A 21,771-nucleotide genomic window follows, 5' to 3' on the forward strand; every position below is an offset into this window, starting at 1 on the left:
TTCTCTCTGGTGTCACTCCTGCCCAGGGTAATTCGAAAGTTCAAGCAAGAAAAAGGAATTCTGCTTCTCATAGCTCCAGCGTGGCCCATATGGCACTGGTTCTCAGACCTGCAAGTCCTATCGTCAGAGCGTCCAATTCTACTTCCACAACGCCTAGACCTCCTCGTTCAGGGCCCCTGTGTCTACCAGGACCTAGCCCGGCTGTTTTTGACGGCGTGGCTCTTGAAGCTTCCGTCTTAAGGGCTTAAGGGTTTTCTGAGGTGGTCATTCAAACTATGTTGCGGGCCCGGAAACAGGCTTCGGCTCGGATTTACTATAGGGTCTGGCATTCTTACTTTGTTTGGTGCGCATCTAACGATTATGACGCTTCCAAGTTTAGTATAGCCATGTTGTTGGCTTTTCTTCAGCAGGGCCTGGACTTAGGCCTACGTCTGGCCTCCCTCAAGGTTCATATTTCTGCCTTGTCGGTCTGGTTTCAGAGGAAAAATTGCGACCTTACCTGATGTGCATACCTTTACTCAGGGTGTGTTGTGTATCCAACCTCCCTATGTCCCGCCTGTGGCTCCTTGGGACTTGTTGGTGGTTTTGGAAGCGTTACAAGAGTCTCCGTTTGAACCTCTTGGTTCAGCTGATCTTAAGTGGCTTTCCCTTAAGGTGGTGTTTCTGCTGGCTATTGCTTCAGCTAGAAGAGTGTCGGATTTGGGTGCCTTATCCTGTAGTTCCCCATATCTGATATTTCACCGTGACCGGGCGGTTCTTAGGACTCGTCCCGGATATTTACCTAAGGTGGTTTCCTCGTTCCACCTTAACCAGGAGATTGTGGTTCCGGCACTTGTTTCTCCTGATCTGTCTCCCAAAGAGAAGTCTTTGGATGTGGTACGGGCTCTCCGTATCTATGTGAAGAGAACTGCTTCCATTAGGAAATCTGATTCTCTCTTTGTACTGTTTGGATTTCACAAACGGGGATGGCCTGCTCACAAGCAGACTTTGGGTAGATGGATTAGAATGGTGATTGCACATGCTTATGTGAGGGCTGGTCTGTCGGCCCCTGCTCACATTACGGCCCATTCTACTCGGTCTGTTGGACCTTCTTGGGCGGCCCGCCGTGGTGCAACCCTTGAACAATTGTGCAAGGCGGCTACGTTGTCTTCAGTGAACACGTTCATAAGGTTCTATGCCTTCGATTCTGCCGCTTCCCAGGATGCTTTCTTTGGACGCTGGATTCTTGTGCCCGCTACAGTGCGTCCCCTCCCATAAGGAACTGCTTTAGGACATCCCCAATGTCTATCCTTGTGGAGCCCAGTGTACCCCGCAGCAGAAAATGATATTTATGGTAAGAACTTACCTTTGTTAAATCTCTTTCTGCGAGGTACACTGGGCTCCACAAGGCACCCACCCTGACGCACTTAGCTTCTTTAGGTTGGTATGGCATTAGCCGCTGACACTTCTCCTGTCGTGAGAGTGTGGTGTATGTGGCTACTAACCGTTTCTTTTCCTGCTACTGCATTGGGCTGGTTAACTAAAAACTGAGCTCCTGTGCAGGGAGGCGGGGTTATAGAAGAGGCGGCGCTATGCATTCTGGGAACAGTCAAAGCTTTGAGCCTGTTGGTGCCTCGGATCAAGATCCTACTCTACATCCCCAATGTCTAGCCTTGTGGAGCCCAGTGTACCTCGCAGAAAGAGATTTAACAAAGGTAAGTTCTTACCATAAATCTTGTTTCTCTGACGTCCTAGTGGATGCTGGGACTCCGTCAGGACCATGGGGATTAGCGGCTCCGCAGGAGACAGGGCACAAAAATAAAAGCTTTAGGATCAGGTGGTGTGCACTGGCTCCTCCCCCTATGACCCTCCTCCAAGCCTCAGTTAGGTTTTTGTGCCCGTCCGAGCAGGGTGCAATCTAGGTGGCTCTCCTAAAGAGCTGCTTAGAAAAAGTTATTAGGTTTTTTATTTTCAGTGAGTCCTGCTGGCAACAGGCTCACTGCATCGAGGGACTTAGGGGAGAAGAAGTGAACTCACCTGCGTGCAGGATGGATTGGCTTCTTAGGCTACTGGACACCATTAGCTCCAGAGGGATCGAACACAGGCCCAGCCTTGGAGTCCGGTCCCGGAGCCGCGCCGCCGACCCCCTTGCAGATGCCGAAAAGTGAAGAGGTCCAGAAACCGGCGGCAGAAGACTTTTCAGTCTTCATGAGGTAGCGCACAGCACTGCAGCTGTGCGCCATTGTTGTCAGCACACTTCACACCAGCGGTCACTGAGGGTGCAGGGCGCTGGGGGGGGGCGCCCTGGGCAGCAATGATAATACCTTGTTCTGGCTAAAAATACATCACATATAGCCCCTGGGGCTATATGGATGTATTTAACCCCTGCCAGGTCTCACAAACACCGGGAGAAGAACCCGCCGAAATAGGGGGCGGGGCCTATCTCCTCAGCACACGGCGCCATTTTCCTGCACAGCTCCGCTGCGAGGAAGGCTCCCAGGACTCTCCCCTGCACTGCACTACAGAAACAGGGTAAAAAAACAGAGAGGGGGGGCACTTTTTTGGCGATATTGATAATATTAAGCTGCTATAAGGGAAACAACACTTCTGTAGGGTTGTTCCTATATATTTGTAGCGCTTGGGTGTGTGCTGGCAAACTCTCCCTCTGTCTCCCCAAAGGGCTAGTGGGGTCCAGTCTTCGATAAGAGCATTCCCTGTGTGTCTGCTGTGTGTCGGTACGTGTGTGTCGACATGTATGAGGACGATGTTGGTGTGGAGGCGGAGCAATTGCCGGTAATGGTGATGTCACCCCCTAGGGAGTCGACACCGGAATGGATGGCTTTGTTTATGGAATTACGTGATAATGTCAGCACGTTACAAAAATCAGTTGACGACATGAGACGGCCGGAAAACCAGTTAGTACCTGTCCAGGCGTCTCAGACACCGTCAGGGGCTGTAAAACGCCCTTTACCTCAGTCGGTCGACACAGACCCAGACACGGACACCGAATCTAGTGTCGACGGTGAAGAAACAAACGTATTTTCCAGTAGGGCCACACGTTATATGATCACGGCAATGAAGGAGGCTTTGCATATCTCTGATACTGCAAGTACCACAAAAAGGGGTATTATGTGGGGTCAGAAAAAACTACCTGTAGTTTTTCCTGAATCAGAGGAATTGAATGAAGTGTGTGATGAAGCGTGGGTTAACCCCGATAGAAAACTGCTAATTTCAAAGAAATTATTGTTATTATATCCTTTCCCGCCAGAGGTTAGGGCGCGCTGGGAAACACCCCCTAGGGTGGATAAGGCACTCACACGCTTATCAAAACAAGTGGCGTTACCGTCTCCTGAAACGGCCGCCCTCAAGGATCCAGCTGATAGGAGGCTGGAAACTACACTGAAAAGTATATACACTCATACTGGTGTTATACTGCGACCAGCCATCGCCTCTGCATGGATGTGCAGTGCTGGGGTGGTTTGGTCGGATTCCCTGACTGAAAATATTGATACCCTGGATAGGGACAGTATTTTATTGACTATAGAGCAATTAAAGGATGCTTTTCTTTATATGCGAGATGCTCAGAGGGATATTTGCACTCTGGCATCGAGAGTAAGTACGATGTCCATATCTGCCAGAAGAAGTTTATGGACGCGACAGTGGTCAGGTGATGCGGATTCCAAACGGCATATGGAAGTATTGCCATATAAAGGGGAGGAATTATTTGGGGTCGGTCTATCGGATTTGGTGGCCACGGCAACAGCCGGGAAATCCACCTTTTTACCTCAGGTCCCCTCCCAACAGAAAAAGACACAGTCCTTTCGTTCCTATAAGAACAAGCGGGCAAAAGGACAGTCATGTCTGCCCCGAGGCAAAGGAAGGGGTAAGAGAGTGCACCAAGCAGCTCCCTCCCAAGAGCAGAAGCCCTCCGCGGCTTCTGCAAAGCCCTCAGCATGACGTTGGGGCTTTACAAGCGGACTCAGGGGCGGTGGGGGGTCGACTCAAAAATTTCAGCGCACAGTGGGCTCACTCACAGGTGGACCCCTGGATCCTGCAGGTAGTATCTCAGGGTTACAGGTTGGAATTCGAGAAGTCTCCCCCTCGCCGGTTCCTAAAGTCTGCTCTGCCAACGTCTCCCTCAGACAGGGCGACGGTATTGGAAGCCATTCACAAGCTGTATTCTCAGCAGGTGATAGTCAAGGTACCCCTCCTACAACAGGGAAAGGGGTATTATTCCACACTATTTGTGGTACCGAAGCCGGACGGCTCGGTAAGACCTATTCTAAATCTGAAATCTTTGAACCTGTACATACAAAAATTCAAGTTCAAGATGGAGTCACTCAGAGCAGTGATAGCGAATCTGGAAGAAGGGGACTTTATGGTGTCCCTGGACATCAAGGATGCTTACCTGCATGTCCCAATTTGCCCTTCACATCAAGGGTACCTCAGGTTCGTGGTGCAAAACTGTCATTATCAGTTTCAGACGCTGCCGTTTGGATTGTCCACGGCACCTCGGGTCTTTACCAAGGTAATGGCCGAAATGATGTTTCTTCTGCGAAGAAAAGGCGTATTAATTATCCCTTACTTGGACGATCTCCTGATAAGGGCAAGGTCCAGAGAACAGCTGGGGGACGTACTAGCACTAACCCAAGTAGTGCTGCAACAGCACGGGTGGATTCTGAATTTTCCAAAATCTCAATTGACCCCGACGACACGTTTGCTGTTCCTGGGAATGATTCTGGACACGGTTCAGAAAAAGGTGTTTCTTCCGGAGGAGAAAGCCAGGGAGTTATCCGAACTTGTCAGGAACCTCCTAAAACCAGGAAAAGTGTCTGTGCATCAATGCACAAGAGTCCTGGGAAAAATGGTGGCTTCTTACGAAGCGATTCCATTCGGCAGATTCCACGCACGAACTTTTCAGTGGGATCTGCTGGACAAATGGTCCGGATCGCATCTGCAGATGCATCAGCGGATAACTTTGTCTCCACGGACAAGGGTGTCTCTTCTGTGGTGGTTGCAGAGTGCTCATCTGTTAGAGGGCCGCAGATTCGGCATACAGGACTGGGTCCTGGTGACCACGGATGCCAGTCTGAGAGGCTGGGGAGCGGTCACACAGGGAAGAAACTTCCAGGGAGTGTGGTCAAGCCTGGAGATGTCTCTTCACATAAATATACTGGAGCTAAGAGCGATTTACAATGCTCTAAGCCTGGCAAAACCCCTGCTTCAGGGTCAGCCGGTGTTGATCCAGTCGGACAACATCACGGCAGTCGCCCACGTAAACAGACAGGGCGGCACAAGAAGCAGGAGGGCAATGGCAGAAGCTGCAAGGATTCTTCGCTGGGCGGAAGATCATGTGATAGCACTGTCAGCAGTCTTCATTCCGGGAGTGGACAACTGGGAAGCGGACTTCCTCAGCAGACACGATCTACACCCGGGAGAGTGGGGACTTCATCCAGAAGTTTTCCACATGATTGTGAACCGTTGGGAAAAACCAAAGGTGGACATGATGGCGTCCCGCCTCAACAAAAAACTGGACAGGTATTGCGCCAGGTCAAGAGACCCTCAGGCAATAGCTGTGGACGCTCTGGTAACACCGTGGGTGTTCCAGTCAGTGTATGTGTTTCCTCCTCTGCCTCTCATACCAAAAGTACTGAGAATTATACGGCACAGGGGAGTAAGAACGATACTCATGTCTCCGGATTGGCCAAGAAGAACTTGGTACCCGGAACTTCAGGAGATGCTCACGGAAGATCCGTGGCCTCTACCTCTAAGACGGGACCTGCTTCAGCAGGGACCGTGTCTATTCCAAGACTTACCGCGGCTGCGTTTGATGGCATGGCGGTTGAACGCCGAATTCTAAGGGAAAAAGGCATTCCGGAAGAGGTCATCCCTACCCTGGTAAAAGCCAGGAAGGAGGTGACTGCACAACATTATCACCGCATTTGGAGAAAATATGTTGAGTGGTGTGAGGCCAGGAAGGCCCCGACGGAGGAATTTCAACTGGGTCGATTCCTACATTTCCTGCAAACAGGATTGTCTATGGGCCTCAAATTAGGGTCCATTAAGGTTCAAATTTCGGCCCTGTCGATTTTCTTCCAGAAAGAATTGGCTTCAGTTCCTGAAGTCCAGACTTTTGTAAAAGGAGTACTACATATACAGCCCCCGGTTGTGCCCCCAGTGGCTCCGTGGGATCTTAATGTAGTTTTGGATTTTCTCAAATCCCATTGGTTTGAGCCACTCAAATCGGTGGATTTGAAATATCTTACATGGAAAGTAACCATGCTACTGGCCCTGGCTTCAGCCAGGAGAGTGTCGGAATTGGCGGCTTTATCGTATAAAAGCCCATATCTGATTTTCCATTCGGACAGGGCAGAACTGCGGACGCGTCCTCAGTTTCTGCCTAAGGTGGTTTCAGCGTTTCACCTGAACCAGCCTATCGTGGTGCCTGCGGCTACTAGCGATTTGGAGGATTCCAAGTTGCTGGACGTTGTCAGGGCATTGAAAATATATATTTCAAGGACAGCTGGAGTCAGAAAATCTGACTCGCTGTTTATACTGTATGCACCCAACAAGCTGGGTGCTCCTGCTTCTAAGCAGACGATTGCTCGTTGGATTTGTAGCACAATTCAACTTGCACATTCTGTGGCAGGCCTGCCACAGCCTAAATCTATCAAGGCCCATTCCACAAGGAAGGTGGGCTCATCTTGGGCGGCTGCCCGAGGGGTCTCGGCATTACAACTCTGCCGAGCAGCTACGTGGTCGGGGGAGAACACGTTTGTAAAATTCTACAAATTTGATACCCTGGCTAAAGAGGACCTGGAGTTCTCTCATTCGGTGCTGCAGAGTCATCCGCACTCTCCCGCCCGTTTGGGAGCTTTGGTATAATCCCCATGGTCCTGACGGAGTCCCAGCATCCACTAGGACGTCAGAGAAAATAAGATTTTACTTACCGATAAATCTATTTCTCGTAGTCCGTAGTGGATGCTGGGCGCCCATCCCAAGTGCGGATTGTCTGCGATACTTGTACATAGTTATTGTTACATAAAAATTGGGTTGTTATTGTTATGAGCCGTCTGTTCAGAGGCTCCTACGTTTATCATACTGTTAACTGGGTTCAGATCACAAGTTGTACGGTGTGATTGGTGTGGCTGGTATGAGTCTTACCCGGGATTCATAATCCTTCCTTATTGTGTACGCTCGTCCGGGCACAGTATCCTAACTGAGGCTTGGAGGAGGGTCATAGGGGGAGGAGCCAGTGCACACCACCTGATCCTAAAGCTTTTATTTTTGTGCCCTGTCTCCTGCGGAGCCGCTAATCCCCATGGTCCTGACGGAGTCCCAGCATCCACTACGGACTACGAGAAATAGATTTATCGGTAAGTAAAATCTTATTTTTCTCCTAGTCCGTAGAGGATGCTGGGCGCCCGACCCAGTGCGTAATTTACCTGCAGTTTTGTTCATTAGAGTTACACAAGTTGAGTTATATTTGTTTTCAGCATGTTGCTGTAAATGGTTCATGCCTGTTGGAGTGTGTTATGTTGAATGCCATGTTGTGCGGCATGGTTGAGGTGTGAGCTGGTATGAATCTCACCATTAGTATAAAGTAAATCCTTTCCTCGAAATGTCCGTCTCCCTGGGCACAGTTCCTATAACTGAGGTCTGGAGGAGGGGCATAGAGGGAGGAGCCAGTTCACACCCTTTGAAAAGTCTTAAAGTGCCCATGGCTCCTGCGGAACCGTCTATACCCCATGGTACTGAAGTGGACCCCAGCATCCTCTACGGACTAGGAGAAAAGGATTTACCGGTAGGTATTAAAATCCTGTTTTCTGTGCCCCAAAATGCTGGAAATACTTTAATGTAATGAAAATCATTTATTTGCTATAATTTTTAAACATAAAAAGTGCAAATATCTTGACACATTTTAAAAACCTGCAGTACATTCCTTATGGCCACTAAAAGCCTTCTTTATGGTCCCACTATCTCAGGATTAATTTTTTGGGGTTTGGGGCGGTTCACCACTTTTTCTCTGACGTCCTAGTGGATGCTGGGAACTCCGTAAGGACCATGGGGAATAGCGGCTCCGCAGGAGACTGGGCACATCTAAAGAAAGCTTTAGGATCACCTGGTGTGCACTGGCTCCTCCCCCTATGACCCTCCTCCAAGCCTCAGTTAGATTTCTGTGCCCGACGAGAAGGGTGCACACTAGGGGCTCTCCTGAGCTCTTTGTGAAAGTTTTAGTTTAGGTTTATTATTTTCAGTGAGACCTGCTGGCAACAGGCTCACTGCATCGAGGGACTAAGGGGAGAAGAAGCGAACTCACCTGCGTGCAGAGTGGATTGGGCTTCTTAAGCTACTGGACATTAGCTCCAGAGGGACGATCACAGGTTCAGCCTGGATGGGTCACCGGAGCCGCGCCGCCGTCCCCCTTACAGAGCCAGAAGAGCGAAGAGGTCCGGAAAAATCGGCGGCAGAAGACGATCCTGTCTTCAGATAAGGTAGCGCACAGCACCGCAGCTGTGCGCCATTGCTCTCAGCACACTTCACACTCCGGTCACTGAGGGTGCAGGGCGCTGGGGGGGGCAGCGCCCTGAGACGCAATAAATCGATAAAAAAAACCTTATATGGCTAAAATAAATGCATCACATATAACTCCTGGGCTATATGGATGCATTTAACCCCTGCCAAAACATACAGAAAAAGGATGATAAGGACGCCGAGAAAGGGGCGGAGCCTATCTCCTCAGCACACTGGCGCCATTTTCCCTCACAGCTCAGTTGGAGGGAAGCTCCCTGGCTCTCCCCTGCAGTCACTACACTACAGAAAGGGGTTAAAAAAGAGAGGGGGGCACAAATTAGGCGCAGTATATAACAATACAGCAGCTATAAAGGGAAAAACACTTATATAAGGTTATCCCTGTATATATATAGCGCTCTGGTGTGTGCTGGCAAACTCTCCCTCTGTCTCCCCAAAGGGCTAGTGGGGTCCTGTCCTCTATCAGACATTCCCTGTGTGTGTGCTGTGTGTCGGTACGTTGGTGTCGACATGTATGAGGAGAAAAATGATAAGGAGACGGAGTAGAGTGTCTGAAATTGTGTTGTCACCCCCTAGGGGGTCGACACCTGAGTGGATGTACTGTTGAAATTGCGTGACAGTGTCAGCTTTGTATAAAAGACAGTGGTTGACATGAGACAGCCGGCTACTCAGCTTGTGCATGTCCAGACGTCTCATACAGGGGCCCTAAAGCGCCCGTTACCTCAGATACAGACGCCGACAGGGGTACTGACTCCTGTGTCGACGGTGAAGAGACAACCGTGATTTCCAATAGGGCCACACATTGCATGATTGAGGCAATGGAAAAAGTTTACACTTTTCTGATAATATGAATACCACCAAAAAAAGGGGTATTATGTTTGGTGAGGAAAAAACTTCCTGTAGTTTTCCTGAATCTGAGAAATAAAATGAGGTGTGTGATGATGCGTGGGTTTCCCCCCGATAACAATTGATATTTTCTAAAAAGTTATTGGCAGTATACCTTTTCCCGCCAGAGGTTAGGGTGCGTTGGGAAACACCCCCTAGGGTGGATAAAGCGCTCACACGCTTGTAAAAACAAGGGCTCTACCCTCTCCTGAGATGGCCGCCCTTAAGGATCCTGCTGATAGAAAGCAGGAGCGTATCCTAAAATGTATTTACACACATACTGGTGTTATACTGCAACCAGCAATCGCCTCAGCCTGGATGTGCAGTGCTGGGTTGGCGTGGTCGGATTCCCTGACTGGAAATATGATATCCTAGATAAGGACAGTATATTATTGCCTATAGAGCAATTAAAAGATGCATTTCTATATATGCAGGATGCACAGCGGAATATTTGCCGACTGGCATCAAGTATAAGTGCGTTGTCCAATTATTCCAGTAAAGTGGTCAGGTGATGCGGATTCCAAACGGCATTTGGAAGTATTGCCTTAAAAGAGGGGATGTACCCCAGGTCGCCTCTCAAAATAAGACGCCGTATTATCAGGCGCAGTCCTGGTTGGCAAGCGAACAAAAGGGTTCCTCTTTTCTGCTCGTGACAGAGGGAGAGGAAAATGGCTGCAGAGATCAGCCAGTTCCAAGGAACAGAAACCCTTTTCCGCCGCTGCCAAGCCCTCAGTATGACGCTAGGGCTTTACAAATTCAGGCACGGTGGGGTCCCGTTCTCAATGAATTTCAGTGCGCAGTGGGCTCACTCGCAAGTAGACCCCTGGATCCTTCAGATAATATTTCAGGGGTACAAATTGGAATTCGAGACGTATTCCCCTCGCCGTTTCCAAAAGTCTGTTTTACCGACGTCTCCCGCTGACAGGGAGGCAGTTTTGGAAGCCATTCACAAGCTGTATTCCCAGCAGGTGATAATCAAGGTACCCCTCCTGCAACAGGGAACGGGGTATTATTCCACACTATTGTGGTACCGAAGCCAGACGGCTCGGTGAGACCGATTTTAAAATCTAAAATCTAAAATCTTTGAACACTTGCATACAGAGGTTCAAATTCAAAATTGAGTCACTCAGAGCAGTGATTGCAAAACTGGAAGAAGGGGACTACATGATGTCTCGGGACATCAAGGAGGCTTACCTTCATGTCAAACTTTACCCTTCTCACCAAGGGTATTTCAGGTTATGGTACAGAACTGTATCAGTTCGGACGCTGCCGTAGGGATGGTCCACGGCACCCCGGGTCTTTACTGAAGTAATGACCGAAATGATGATATTCCTTCGAAGGAAGGGAATTTTAGTTATCCTTTACTTGGACGATTCCCTGATAAGGGTAAGATCCAGGGAACAGTTGGAGATCGGTGTAGCACTATATCAGGTAGTGTTGCGGCAGCACGATTGGATTTTCAATATTCCAAAAATCGCAGCTGGTTCCGACGACTTGTCTTCTGTTCCTAGGGATGATTCTGGACATAGTCCAGAAAGAAGGTGCTTCTCCCGGAGGAGAAAGCCAGGGAGTTATCTGAGCTAGTCAGGAACCTCCTAAAACCGAACCAAGTCTCAGTGCATCAATGCACAAGGGTTCTGGGTAAAAATGGTGGCTTCCTACGAAGCAATCCCATTCGGCAGATTCCACGCACAGTGGAACCTTCTGGACAAATGGTCCGGGTCGCATCTTCAGATGCTTCAGCGGATAACCCTGTCACCAGGGACAAGGGTATCCCTCCTGTGGTGGTTGCAGAGTGCTCATCTTCTAGAGGGCCGCAGATTCGGCATTCGGGACTGGGTCCTGGTGGCCACGGATGCCAGCCTGCGAGGCTGGGGAGCAGTCACACAGGGAAGGAATTTCCAGGGCTTATGGTCAAGCCTGGAGACATCTCTTCATAAAAACATTCTGGAACTAAGGGCCATTTACAATGCCCTAAGTCAAGCGAAACCCCTGCTTCAGGGTCAGGCGGTATTGATCCAATCGGACAACATCACGTCAGTCGCCCACGTAAACAGACAGGGCGGCACGAGAAGCAGGAGGGCAATGGCAGAAGCTGCAAGGATTTTCGCTGGGCGGAAAATCATGTGATAGCACTGTCAGCAGTGTTCATTCCGGGAGTGGACAACTGGGAAGCAGACTTCCTCAGCAGACACGACCTTCACCCGGGAGAGTGGGGACTTCACCCAGAAGTCTTCCACCTGATTGTAAACCGTTGGGAAAAACAAAAGGTGGACATAATGGCGTCCCGTCTAAACAAAAAACTAGACAGATATTGCGCCAGGTCAAGGGACCCTCAGGCAATAGCGGTGGACGCTCTGGTAACACCGTGGGTGTACCAGTCAGTGTATGGGTTCCCTCCTCTGCCCCTCATACCAAAAGTACTGAGAATCATAAGAAGGAGAGGAGTAAGAACTATACTCGTGGTTCCGGATTGGCCAAGAAGGACTTGGTATCCGGAACTTCAAGAGATGCTCACGGACGAACCATGGCCTCTACCTCTAAGAAAGGACCTGCTCCAGCAAGGGCCTTGTCTGTTCCAAGACTTACCGCGGCTGCGTTTGACGGCATGGCGGTTGAACGCCGGATCCTGAAGATCCCTACCCTGGTCAAGGCCAGGAAAGACGTAACCGCAAAACATTATCACCGCATTTGGCGAAAATATGTTGCGTGGGGTGAGGCCAAGAAGGCCCCTACAGAGGAATTTCAACTGGGTCGTTTCCTCCATTTCCTGCAAACAGGACTGTCTATGGGCCTAAAATTAGGGTCCATTAAGGTTCAAATTTCGGCCCTGTCGATTTTCTTCCAAAAAGAACTGGCTTCAGTGCCTGAAGTTCAGACATTTGTAAAAGGGGTACTGCATATACAGTCTCCTTTTGTGCCTCCAGTGGCACCTTGGGGATCTCAATGTTGTGTTGAGTTTTCCTAAAGTCACATTGGTTTGAACCACTCACCACTGTGGACTTAAAATATCTCACATGGAAGTGACGAGTTAGCCCTGGTTTCAGCCAGGCGGGTGTCAGAATTGGCGGCTTTATCATATAAAAGCCCTTTCTTAATAGTTCATTCTGAAAGGACAGAATTGAGGACTCGTCCTCAAATTTTCTACCTAAGGTGGTTTCTGCATTTCACATGAACCAACCTATTGTGGTACCTGCGGCTACTAAGGACTTGGAGGATTCCAAGTTGCTTGACGTGGTCAGGACCCTGAAAATACATGTTTCCAGGACGGCTGGAGTCAAAAAATCTGACTCGCTGTTTATCCTGTATGCACCCAACAAACTGGGTGCTTCTGCTTCTAAGCAGACGATTGCTCGTTGGATTTGTAGTACAATTCAGCTTGCACATTCTGTGGCAGGCCTGCCACAGCCAAAAATCTTAAAATGCCCACTCCACAAGGAAGGTGGGCTCATCTTGGGCAGCTGCCCGAGGGGTCTCGGCTTTACAACTTTGCCGAGCAGTTACTTGGTCAGGAGCAAATACGTTTGTAAAATTCTACAAATTTGATATCTTGACTGAGGAGGACCTGGAGTTCTCTCATTCGGTGCTGCAGAGTCATCCGCACTCTCCCGCCCGTTTGGGAGCTTTGGTATAATCCCCATGGTCCTTACGGAGTTCCCAGCATCCACTAGGACGTCAGAGAAAATAAGAATTTACTTACCGATAATTCTATTTCTCGTAGTCCGTAGTGGATGCTGGGCGCCCATCCCAAGTGCGGATTGTCTGCAATACTGGTACATAATTATTGTTACCAAAAAATTCGGGTTATTGTTGTAGTGAGCCATCTTTTCTAGAGGCTCCTCTATTATCATGCTGTTAACTGGGTTCAGATCACAAGTTGTACAGTGTGATTGGTGTGGCTGGTATGAGTCTTACCCGGGATTCAAAATCCTTCCTTATTGTGTACGCTCGTCCGGGCACAGTATCCTAACTGAGGCTTGGAGGAGGGTCATAGGGGGAGGAGCCAGTGCACACCAGGTGATCCTAAAGCTTTCTTTAGATGTGCCCAGTCTCCTGCGGAGCCGCTATTCCCCATGGTCCTTACGGAGTTCCCAGCATCCACTACGGACTACGAGAAATAGAATTATCGGTAAGTAAATTCTTATTTTTATGCACTTCTCCCAGGTTGCATTTTATAGAAAAGTCGCACAACCTTACCATGAATACTGCAAATTGGTGTTTCTAATTGGATCTCACATTTCTTGGGTGTGTGCATACATGCAATATATAAGTTTCATGATGCAAACTATCTTTCACAAGCTCTCACCTCATTTTATTGACCCCTTAGTAATTTAACATGTACTGTATTAAACATAATCCTAACTAATTTACTTTCTAATATTGTAAATCTAAATAAGCCTGTAAATCACAGTTTGCTGTATCCAGATGAGTCCCATGGCTTGGATGCCAGACTCATACCCTGAGGCTATTCGCGCTAGTTTGTTGTAAATGTGAACTTATTATTTATTGGCTAAGGTTTTAAAACATCTTTGCAAACGATTTTTAACGTGCTAACGCCCTGAGAGGCATAAAAAAAAAAATAAGAAAGGGAAAAAAAAACAACCCTTTTTTAAATGTGTTAATAATTATGTATATAAATAGGAGAAAAACCACAAGGGTAGATTTACTAAGGAGGTGTATTCTTTCAAGGCTTTGTATGTATTTTTTAAAACGGCGATATGAATAAATGCTAATCCATTGTGGTTTTAACATTTATTCCTATTGCTGTTTTAAATCCAACAGAGCTCTTGCGATGATCGGGGGTTCTGAAAACACGCTCCATAGTAAATCTACCCCATGGAAAACTGCAGGATATGTATTTCAGATTTGTCTTTTTGTTTGCAATGGAAGAGTCACAATAAACCATATGTATGGCCAGACTTAGGAGCAACTCAAGAAAGGAGAATTTGCTAATGGAACTGACCAGAGCCGGCCCTAACCAATATGATGCCCTAGGCAAGATTTTGGCTGGTGCCCCCTAGCACCACCGCTGGTTCCGCCTCTGACCTTGCACCTCTTTCCCAGCACCATCACCCCTCACCCATAGCAGTCCGTATTTTGGTGTTTGTACCCCCTATATTTTAAATAGGAACAGTTCGCACATTTGGCGCACAGCCCAAAAAGGGGTGTGTTTTTTGCTGGCAAGGGGCATGGCCACACAATAGTAACCCCAATTCCAATTACGCCACACAGTACTGCAACTTTATTCACATTTTATCTTGCGATAGTGTCCATAATTCATATTAAAACCCACAGTAGTATCACTTTACCTTATAAACGTTACTCCTCACAGTAGTGCCCCTTATTCACATTACATCACACTGAATTGCTCCTTATTCACATTACACCCCACCCTATTGCTCTTTATTCACATTAGACGACACAGTAGTCCCCTTTCTATACGCAATGCCACATAGTAGAGCACCTTATACACATAATGCCACAGAGTAATGCCCCTTACACACATGAGACACATTATTAATGTCCTTATACACATAATGCCACACAGTAATGCCCCTTACACATATGACACACATTATTAATGTCCTTATAAACATAATGCGCCTTACACATTATGACAACCTTTATTAATGCCCTTTTACACATAATGTCCCTTACCCATATGCCGCACATTATTAATGCCCTTATACACATAATGACACATAGTGCCCCCTACACATTTGCTGCACATTATTAGTGCCCCTATACACATAATGACACACATACAGTAGTACCCTGTTACACATATGCCGCACATTATTAATGCCCTTATACACATAATGACACACATAGTGCCCCCTACACATTTGCTCCACATTATTAGTGCCCCTATACACATAATGACACACATACAGTAGTACCCTGTTACACATCTGCCGCACATTATTAATGCCCTTATACACATAATGACACACATAGTGCCCCCTACACATTTGCTCCACATTATTAGTGCCCCTATACACATAATGACACACATACAGTAGTACCCTGTTACACATCTGCCGCACATTATTAATGCCCTTATACACATAATGACACACATAGTGCCCCCTACACATTTGCTGCACATTATTAGTGCCCCTATACACATAATGACACACATACAGTAGCACCCTGTTACACATATGCTGCACATTATTAGTGCCCCTATATACATAATGACACACATACAGTAGCACCCTGTTACACATATGCTGCACATTATTAATGCCCTTATACACATGACACACATAGTGCCCCTTACACTTATGTTGCACATTATTAATGCATTTTTACATGACACACATAATGCTCCTTACACATATTCCAAACACTACTGCACAACCAACCCACTCACATGCACACAGCACTCACACTGCCACTAACACTGTGACCTCTGCCTCTGCTTGGATACAGATGTGTCCTCATACATCTTGCATCAATGCTAACGTTGGGGACCTTTTTTTATGAAAATGCGTCTTATTTGCATTACTATGTGGCTAGGATGCACAAGCAGCTTCTGCTGATTAAAATGATATGCAGCACGCCTATATACTGTGTGAGACTGTGGCTGTATCTGCATATGAAATGCTACACACAGAATATAGGCATGCCGCATATCATTTTAATCAGCAGAAGATGCTGATGCCCCTAGGCATATCAAATGCCCTAGGCAATTGCCTAGTTTGCCTATGCCTATGGCCGGCTCTGGAACTGACCATGTTGCAATGCAAGGGAGTCATGCATTATTTTCAACTTAAAATTTAGCTATAGTAGGACACCCCTCTTCCCAGCTACAAATGTGCCTCACCTGCAGTGCAACATGGTTTTGCCAAGGTGCAAATTGCTCCTGTTTATTTACTTGCTCCTAACTCTTGGGGGAGTTACATTTTTAACCCTGTGGCTGCATTAGATGGCGCCCGATGGAGCAATTTAGTTGTTTACTCTGTTCGGGCATGAATAGCTGCCGAGGGGGGAGGGGGGGGGGGCGAATTGGGACATTTCAGCTCACCGCCTCCAGAGATGAACCTGTAGGCAGTAATTTAGTTGGGTTTAGCTGCTTTGCGTGGGTAAACCCGGTGCTCTTGGGTGCATCAGAAGTGATGGGTACCCCGATCGGAGCAACAATTGAATTGCTGCAACGGATGCCCAATACTTTGGCCAACCTCTGAATCGGACCCATAGGGCTAAATGTAATAGCCTGCGACATGCAGGAATCAACAAGCCTGCCAGATGTTTTAAATGATTGTCCCTTTAAGACGTCGGGCAGACACACTGGGAACTCACCGATGCCTGCAAGTCGCAGGCTATTATATTTAGCCTATAATGTGAATAAACCTTTGGATTTTTGTAGATTCAGATACCCAGGTAAGCTCTGGCAAATAGTGATAGGCTTAGAGGGTCTTCAGACCTCCATCATTTATGGTCTCCTTGTCTTCTGTAGATGAGCTTTCGCTTTAAAGATTACTTTTCATATTGGATCCTTTACAAAGTTATGTATGATGGTAAAGTATTTGAGAGTAATAACCGTTCACCTCTTTCAGATTGTACTCCGAGGATGGCGAGCATTTGGTATTGATTCACACAGATGGCAAATTCTATGCAATGGATTCAGCATGTCCCCATGAAGGTATAATATAAAAAAATATGGTATCTATTATACAGAAGTCGTTATATCAGTGGTTCCCAAACTCAGTCCTCAAGGCACCCTAATAGTCCAGGTTTTAAGCCTATCCATGCTTGTGTACATATGGTATAATTAAATTGACTGAGATACTAATTTAGTCACCTGTGCTTAAGCATAGAGATCCTTAAAAGATGGACTGTTAGGGTGCCTTGAGGACCAAGTTTGGAATATCCTGCATTATAACATCACTTCAGAATAGAAGAAACAGTTAATGATTGCTGCTCTTGCTGATGTCATACACCCCCCGTCACTGTGCGAAGCACTATTTGCAATTCAATGGGGGGTATCCTATTAGCAGCGGTAATTTACTGCTGCTAATAGGTTCGCAAGGGGCTATCCAATTAGCCCTGATGCGGTGCGCTCCTCCTCCCGATGCCAGCACTTATCAGGAATAATGCTTGAGGCACCCGAAGCATAATCCACGATAAGAGGCTACGATAACACATGGAATCGGGAACTTATTAATTACTCACTGACACGTTTTGAAAGATCCACAGGTGGTGCTCATTATTTCACTTGTGATTCTGTGAGGAGACCTGGAAAACATGAACTGTGTGGGGTCCTGAGGACCGAGTTTGAGAACTTTTGTCTATGGTATGACATCCCTTAATTGTAACATATTATTCTGTATGTGGGGGAGGCACAGTGTTACTATTAATGACAGAGTTACACCATTTCTGCTGCGGGGAACACTGGGGTCCACAGGGAATGACATTGGGGTGTAGAGTAGGATCTTGATCCAAGGCACCAACAGGCTCAAAGCTTTGACTGTTCCCAGAATGCATAGCGCCGCCTCCTCTATAACCCCACCTCCGTGCACGGGAGCTCAGTTTTGTAGTTGGTGCCATGCAGTAAGCAGGCATACAACAGGGGGGCTGCTCCAGCAGCCCTGAGAAGAAGCTTTTAAAGAAAAATGAAGACTTCAACGGCTGCAGCAGAGACACTGACTGTGTTAGATGTCAGTCAGACATCTCCTGCTACAGCTCCATCACCTCCCCCAACGGCGCTGCGCCCTGGTTGCCGGATACCAGCAGCGGAGGCTCCGGTTTTCTTCCAGTTAGTCACACACACGACCACTGTTCTCCTGGATGGCGTGGCCGCACTCAGGGAGGAGGTAAGTGGGTACCCCCGGCGGGACCCGCTGTAAATCGTGATCCCGCGTGGTCGGTGGGAGGCGGGCCGCGCGCGCTGGCATGTACACTGGTAGTACAGGGACCCCACTAGTCCACCAGGGCAAGGGCACAGGTCGGTTTTCTCTCATAAACCATTTATATAAGCCCACAGTACCCGGTGGTAAAGTCCAGCAGGGGGATAAGACTTTGACCTGTAGCCCCTCCCCCAGCCCCAGGGCGCCATTTAGAGTAAATGTTCCCACTCTGGAGCTGCATATCTCTCTCTTCCTCACTCCCTGTCAGCGTTTGGGTGCCATTAGGACAAGCTGAGCTCATCCTGGGACTGTTTGGGCAAATCCTCCTCTGTAGAGCCGCCTGCATGTCAGCACTGTGCATTTTACAGGACACTTAAGTATTCTACATGTCTGCTGACAGTGTTAGTTAAGAAAGAGTGCATTTAGTCAGGGTTATATAGTACAAGTACCCTGTGATATACATCCAGTCTTTACTGTGCATTGTTATATCTATTGAGTGTATAGCTATACATAGTACTACTCTGTATTGCTAGTCCAGTGCAGTTTCATTGCATGTCATAATTTCTCTTACTTCCTAGAGGATGCTGGGGACTCCAAAAGGACCATGGGGTATAGACGGGATCTGCAGGAGACATGGGCACACTATAAGACTTTTACTGGGTGTGAACTGGCTCCTCCCTCTATGCCCCTCCTCCAGACCTCAGTTAGATTCTGTGCCCAGGAGAGACTGGACACACACTAGGGGAGCTCTACTGAGTTTCTCTGGAAAGACTTTATGTTAGGCTTTTTTATTTTCAGGGAGACCTGCTGACTACAGGCTCCCTGCTTCGTGGCAACTAAACAAAAAAAGTGCACCCACACCAATTTGCGCTGTAAGTAGGCAGCAAGAAACAGAGTAACCCCTTGGGTGTTTATCCTGACCCAAAGACAGTACAAATATGGAAAAAATGGGGTGACCCCTTCTCTGCGCCTCCTAATAAGTTAATTAATAACATATAATTCTACTTAATTTATGACAGGATGGAGCTCCCTCAATCTGCTTATTTCTTCTTAATTAATGAGAGATGTGGTATCCAGCTAAACAGACATGTGAAAATAGAAAAAAGCAATCTAGTGCAGCATGATTACAGACAATGTTAATCATATTAATTCATTAACCTGTAATTCACTCATAACAAAATGACCATGTGTTCTTAAAAACAGGTTTTTATAATAATTAAAAAAAAGTCATCATAAAATATCCAAGCAAGGATATGGTAATTAATCCATAGATGTTACATCCATATGAACATTTATGAGGGTGGCTTCCTACCAGATTTACGGAGTTTAAGGTGCACATAAAAGGAACCAATAGATGTTCCAAAAAAATCCCCGGGGAATATTTCAGCTCCAAGAATGGATCACCCGTCTTCTCCTCGTCTGGTCAGGTCGCCGTTCGGTCCCTCTCATCATCCAACGCGTTTCAATCAGTAATTCTGATCTTTCTCAAGGCAATATCCTTGCTTGGATATTTTATGACAACTTTTTTTTAATTATTATAAAAACCTGTTTTTAAGAACACATGGTCATTTTGTTATGAGTGAATTACAGGTTAATGAATTAATATGATTAACATTGTCTGTAATCATGCTGCACTAGATTGCTTTTTTCTATTTTCACATGTCTGTTTATCTGGATACCACATCTCTCATTAATTAAGAAGAAATTAGCAGATTGAGGGAGCTCCATCCTGTCATAAGTAAAGTAGAATTATATATTATTAACTTATTAGGAGGCGCAGAGAAGGGGTCACCCCATTTTTTCCATATTTCCCTGCTCCGTGGGAGTGAGAGGAGAGAAGTCAGACCTACTTCTTCTGAGTTAAGGGCTCTGCTTCTTAGGCTACTGGACACCATTAGCTCCAGAGGGTTCGATCACTTGGTGCGCCTAGCTGCTTGATCCCGGAGCCGCGCCGTCACTCCCCTCACAGAAGCCAGAAGAAAGAAGCCGGGTGAGTATTAGTAGAACAGAGGACTTCAGACGGCAGAATACTTCAGTAACGGAGGTAAAGAGCAGCGGTCGCGCTGCGCTCCATGCTCCCACACACCAACGGCACTCGCACGGCACTGGGGGGGAGCGCCCTGGGCAGCAGGTTACTGGAGCCTTTTTTCCACTGGCAAATATACATATTAGGGGTGCCTGGGCACTGTGTATGTACCCCCGCCAGTATAATATTTTAAATTTTAGCGGGACCATAGCGCGCCGGGAAGGGGCGGGGCTTAGCCGCACAGCTTACCAGCGCCATTTTCTCTACTTCACAGTGCATGCAGAGACTTTGGCCCGGACCTCCACTCTCCTTACAAGTACAGGGACAAAACGGGGGGGGGAGGGGCACAGGCAATTGGTGCTATATATTTACAGCGCAGACATCATATATTATTTATTTAGTAGTATATGGGCGCTGGGGTGTGAGCTGGCATACTCCCTCTGTGTTCTCTCTAAAGGCTTCCCTGTGGGTCTGTCCCCTTTGGCCAGTGTGGGTGTGTCGGTACCGCGTGTCGACATGTCTGAGGCTGAGTGTTCCTCCCTGGAGGAAGTTACTGGGGGCGCGGAGAAGGATTTGGGAGTGACTCTGTCGGCACAGCCGACTGCTGATTGGGTGAATATGTTGAGTACATTGAATGCAAATGTGGCGTTATTGTCTAAGAGGCTAGATAAATCTGATTCTCAGACACAAACGTGGAGAAAATACATGGAGGACGCTTTGTCTCAGGTACAGGCCCCCTCAGGGTCACAAAAACGTTCATTTACCCAGATGGCAGATACGGATACCGACACAGACTCTGATTCCAGTGTCGACTATAGTGAGGCCAGTTTACATCCGAAATTGGTTAAGAGTATTCAGTACATGATTGTGGCTATTAAAGATGTTTTACATATTTCTGAAGTGCCTGCTGTTCCAGATATGAGGGTTTGTTTGTATAAGGGAAAAAAGCCTGAGGTGACGTTTCCCCCCTCTCATGAACTGAACGCTCTTTGTGAAAAGGCTTGGGAGTCGCCTGACAAAAGGTGGCAGATTCCCAAGAGAATTTTTATGGCATATGCTTTCCCCTCTAACGACAGGGAGAAATGGGAGTCGTCTCCCAATGTGGACAAGGCTCTGTCCCGACTGTCCAAGAAGGTGGCGCTTCCATCTCCTGACACGGCTGCCCTCAAGGATCCGGCGGATCGCAAGCAGGAAACGACATTGAAGGCCATTTTCGTCACTACTGGTGCACTCCTCAGGCCTGCCGTGGCGTCGGCGTGGGTGAGTAGTGCTATTGCTAAGTGGGCTGATAATTTGGCATCTGATATGGATACCCTTGATAAGGATAACATTCTTTTGACTCTTGGTTATATCAGGGACGCTGCAGCTTACCTAAAAGATGCGGCGAGGGATATTGGCCTCTTGGGATCAAGGGCCAATGCCATGGCGGTCTCGGCCAGGAGGGCGCTGTGGATTCATCAATGGAAGGCTGATGCCACTCCAAGAAAGCTATGGAAG

The 21,771-nt window shown here is 47.5% G+C and overlaps 1 protein-coding gene across 2 annotated transcripts in view; it reads left to right on the forward strand.

Moving 5' to 3' along the window:
• LOC134931848 (uncharacterized protein HI_0077-like) overlaps positions 1–21,771 on the forward strand; it is an 87,875-nt gene that overhangs the window by 23,072 nt on the left and 43,032 nt on the right. For both annotated transcript variants that reach the window (XM_063925619.1, XM_063925620.1), the window contains exon 2: positions 16,959–17,044. In XM_063925619.1, coding sequence (XP_063781689.1) covers positions 16,959–17,044 — 86 coding nt within the window. The remainder of the gene's footprint in view (positions 1–16,958; positions 17,045–21,771) is intronic.

Source organism: Pseudophryne corroboree, chromosome 6, assembly GCF_028390025.1.
Source record: "Pseudophryne corroboree isolate aPseCor3 chromosome 6, aPseCor3.hap2, whole genome shotgun sequence".
Classification (NCBI taxonomy): Eukaryota; Metazoa; Chordata; class Amphibia; order Anura; family Myobatrachidae; genus Pseudophryne; species Pseudophryne corroboree.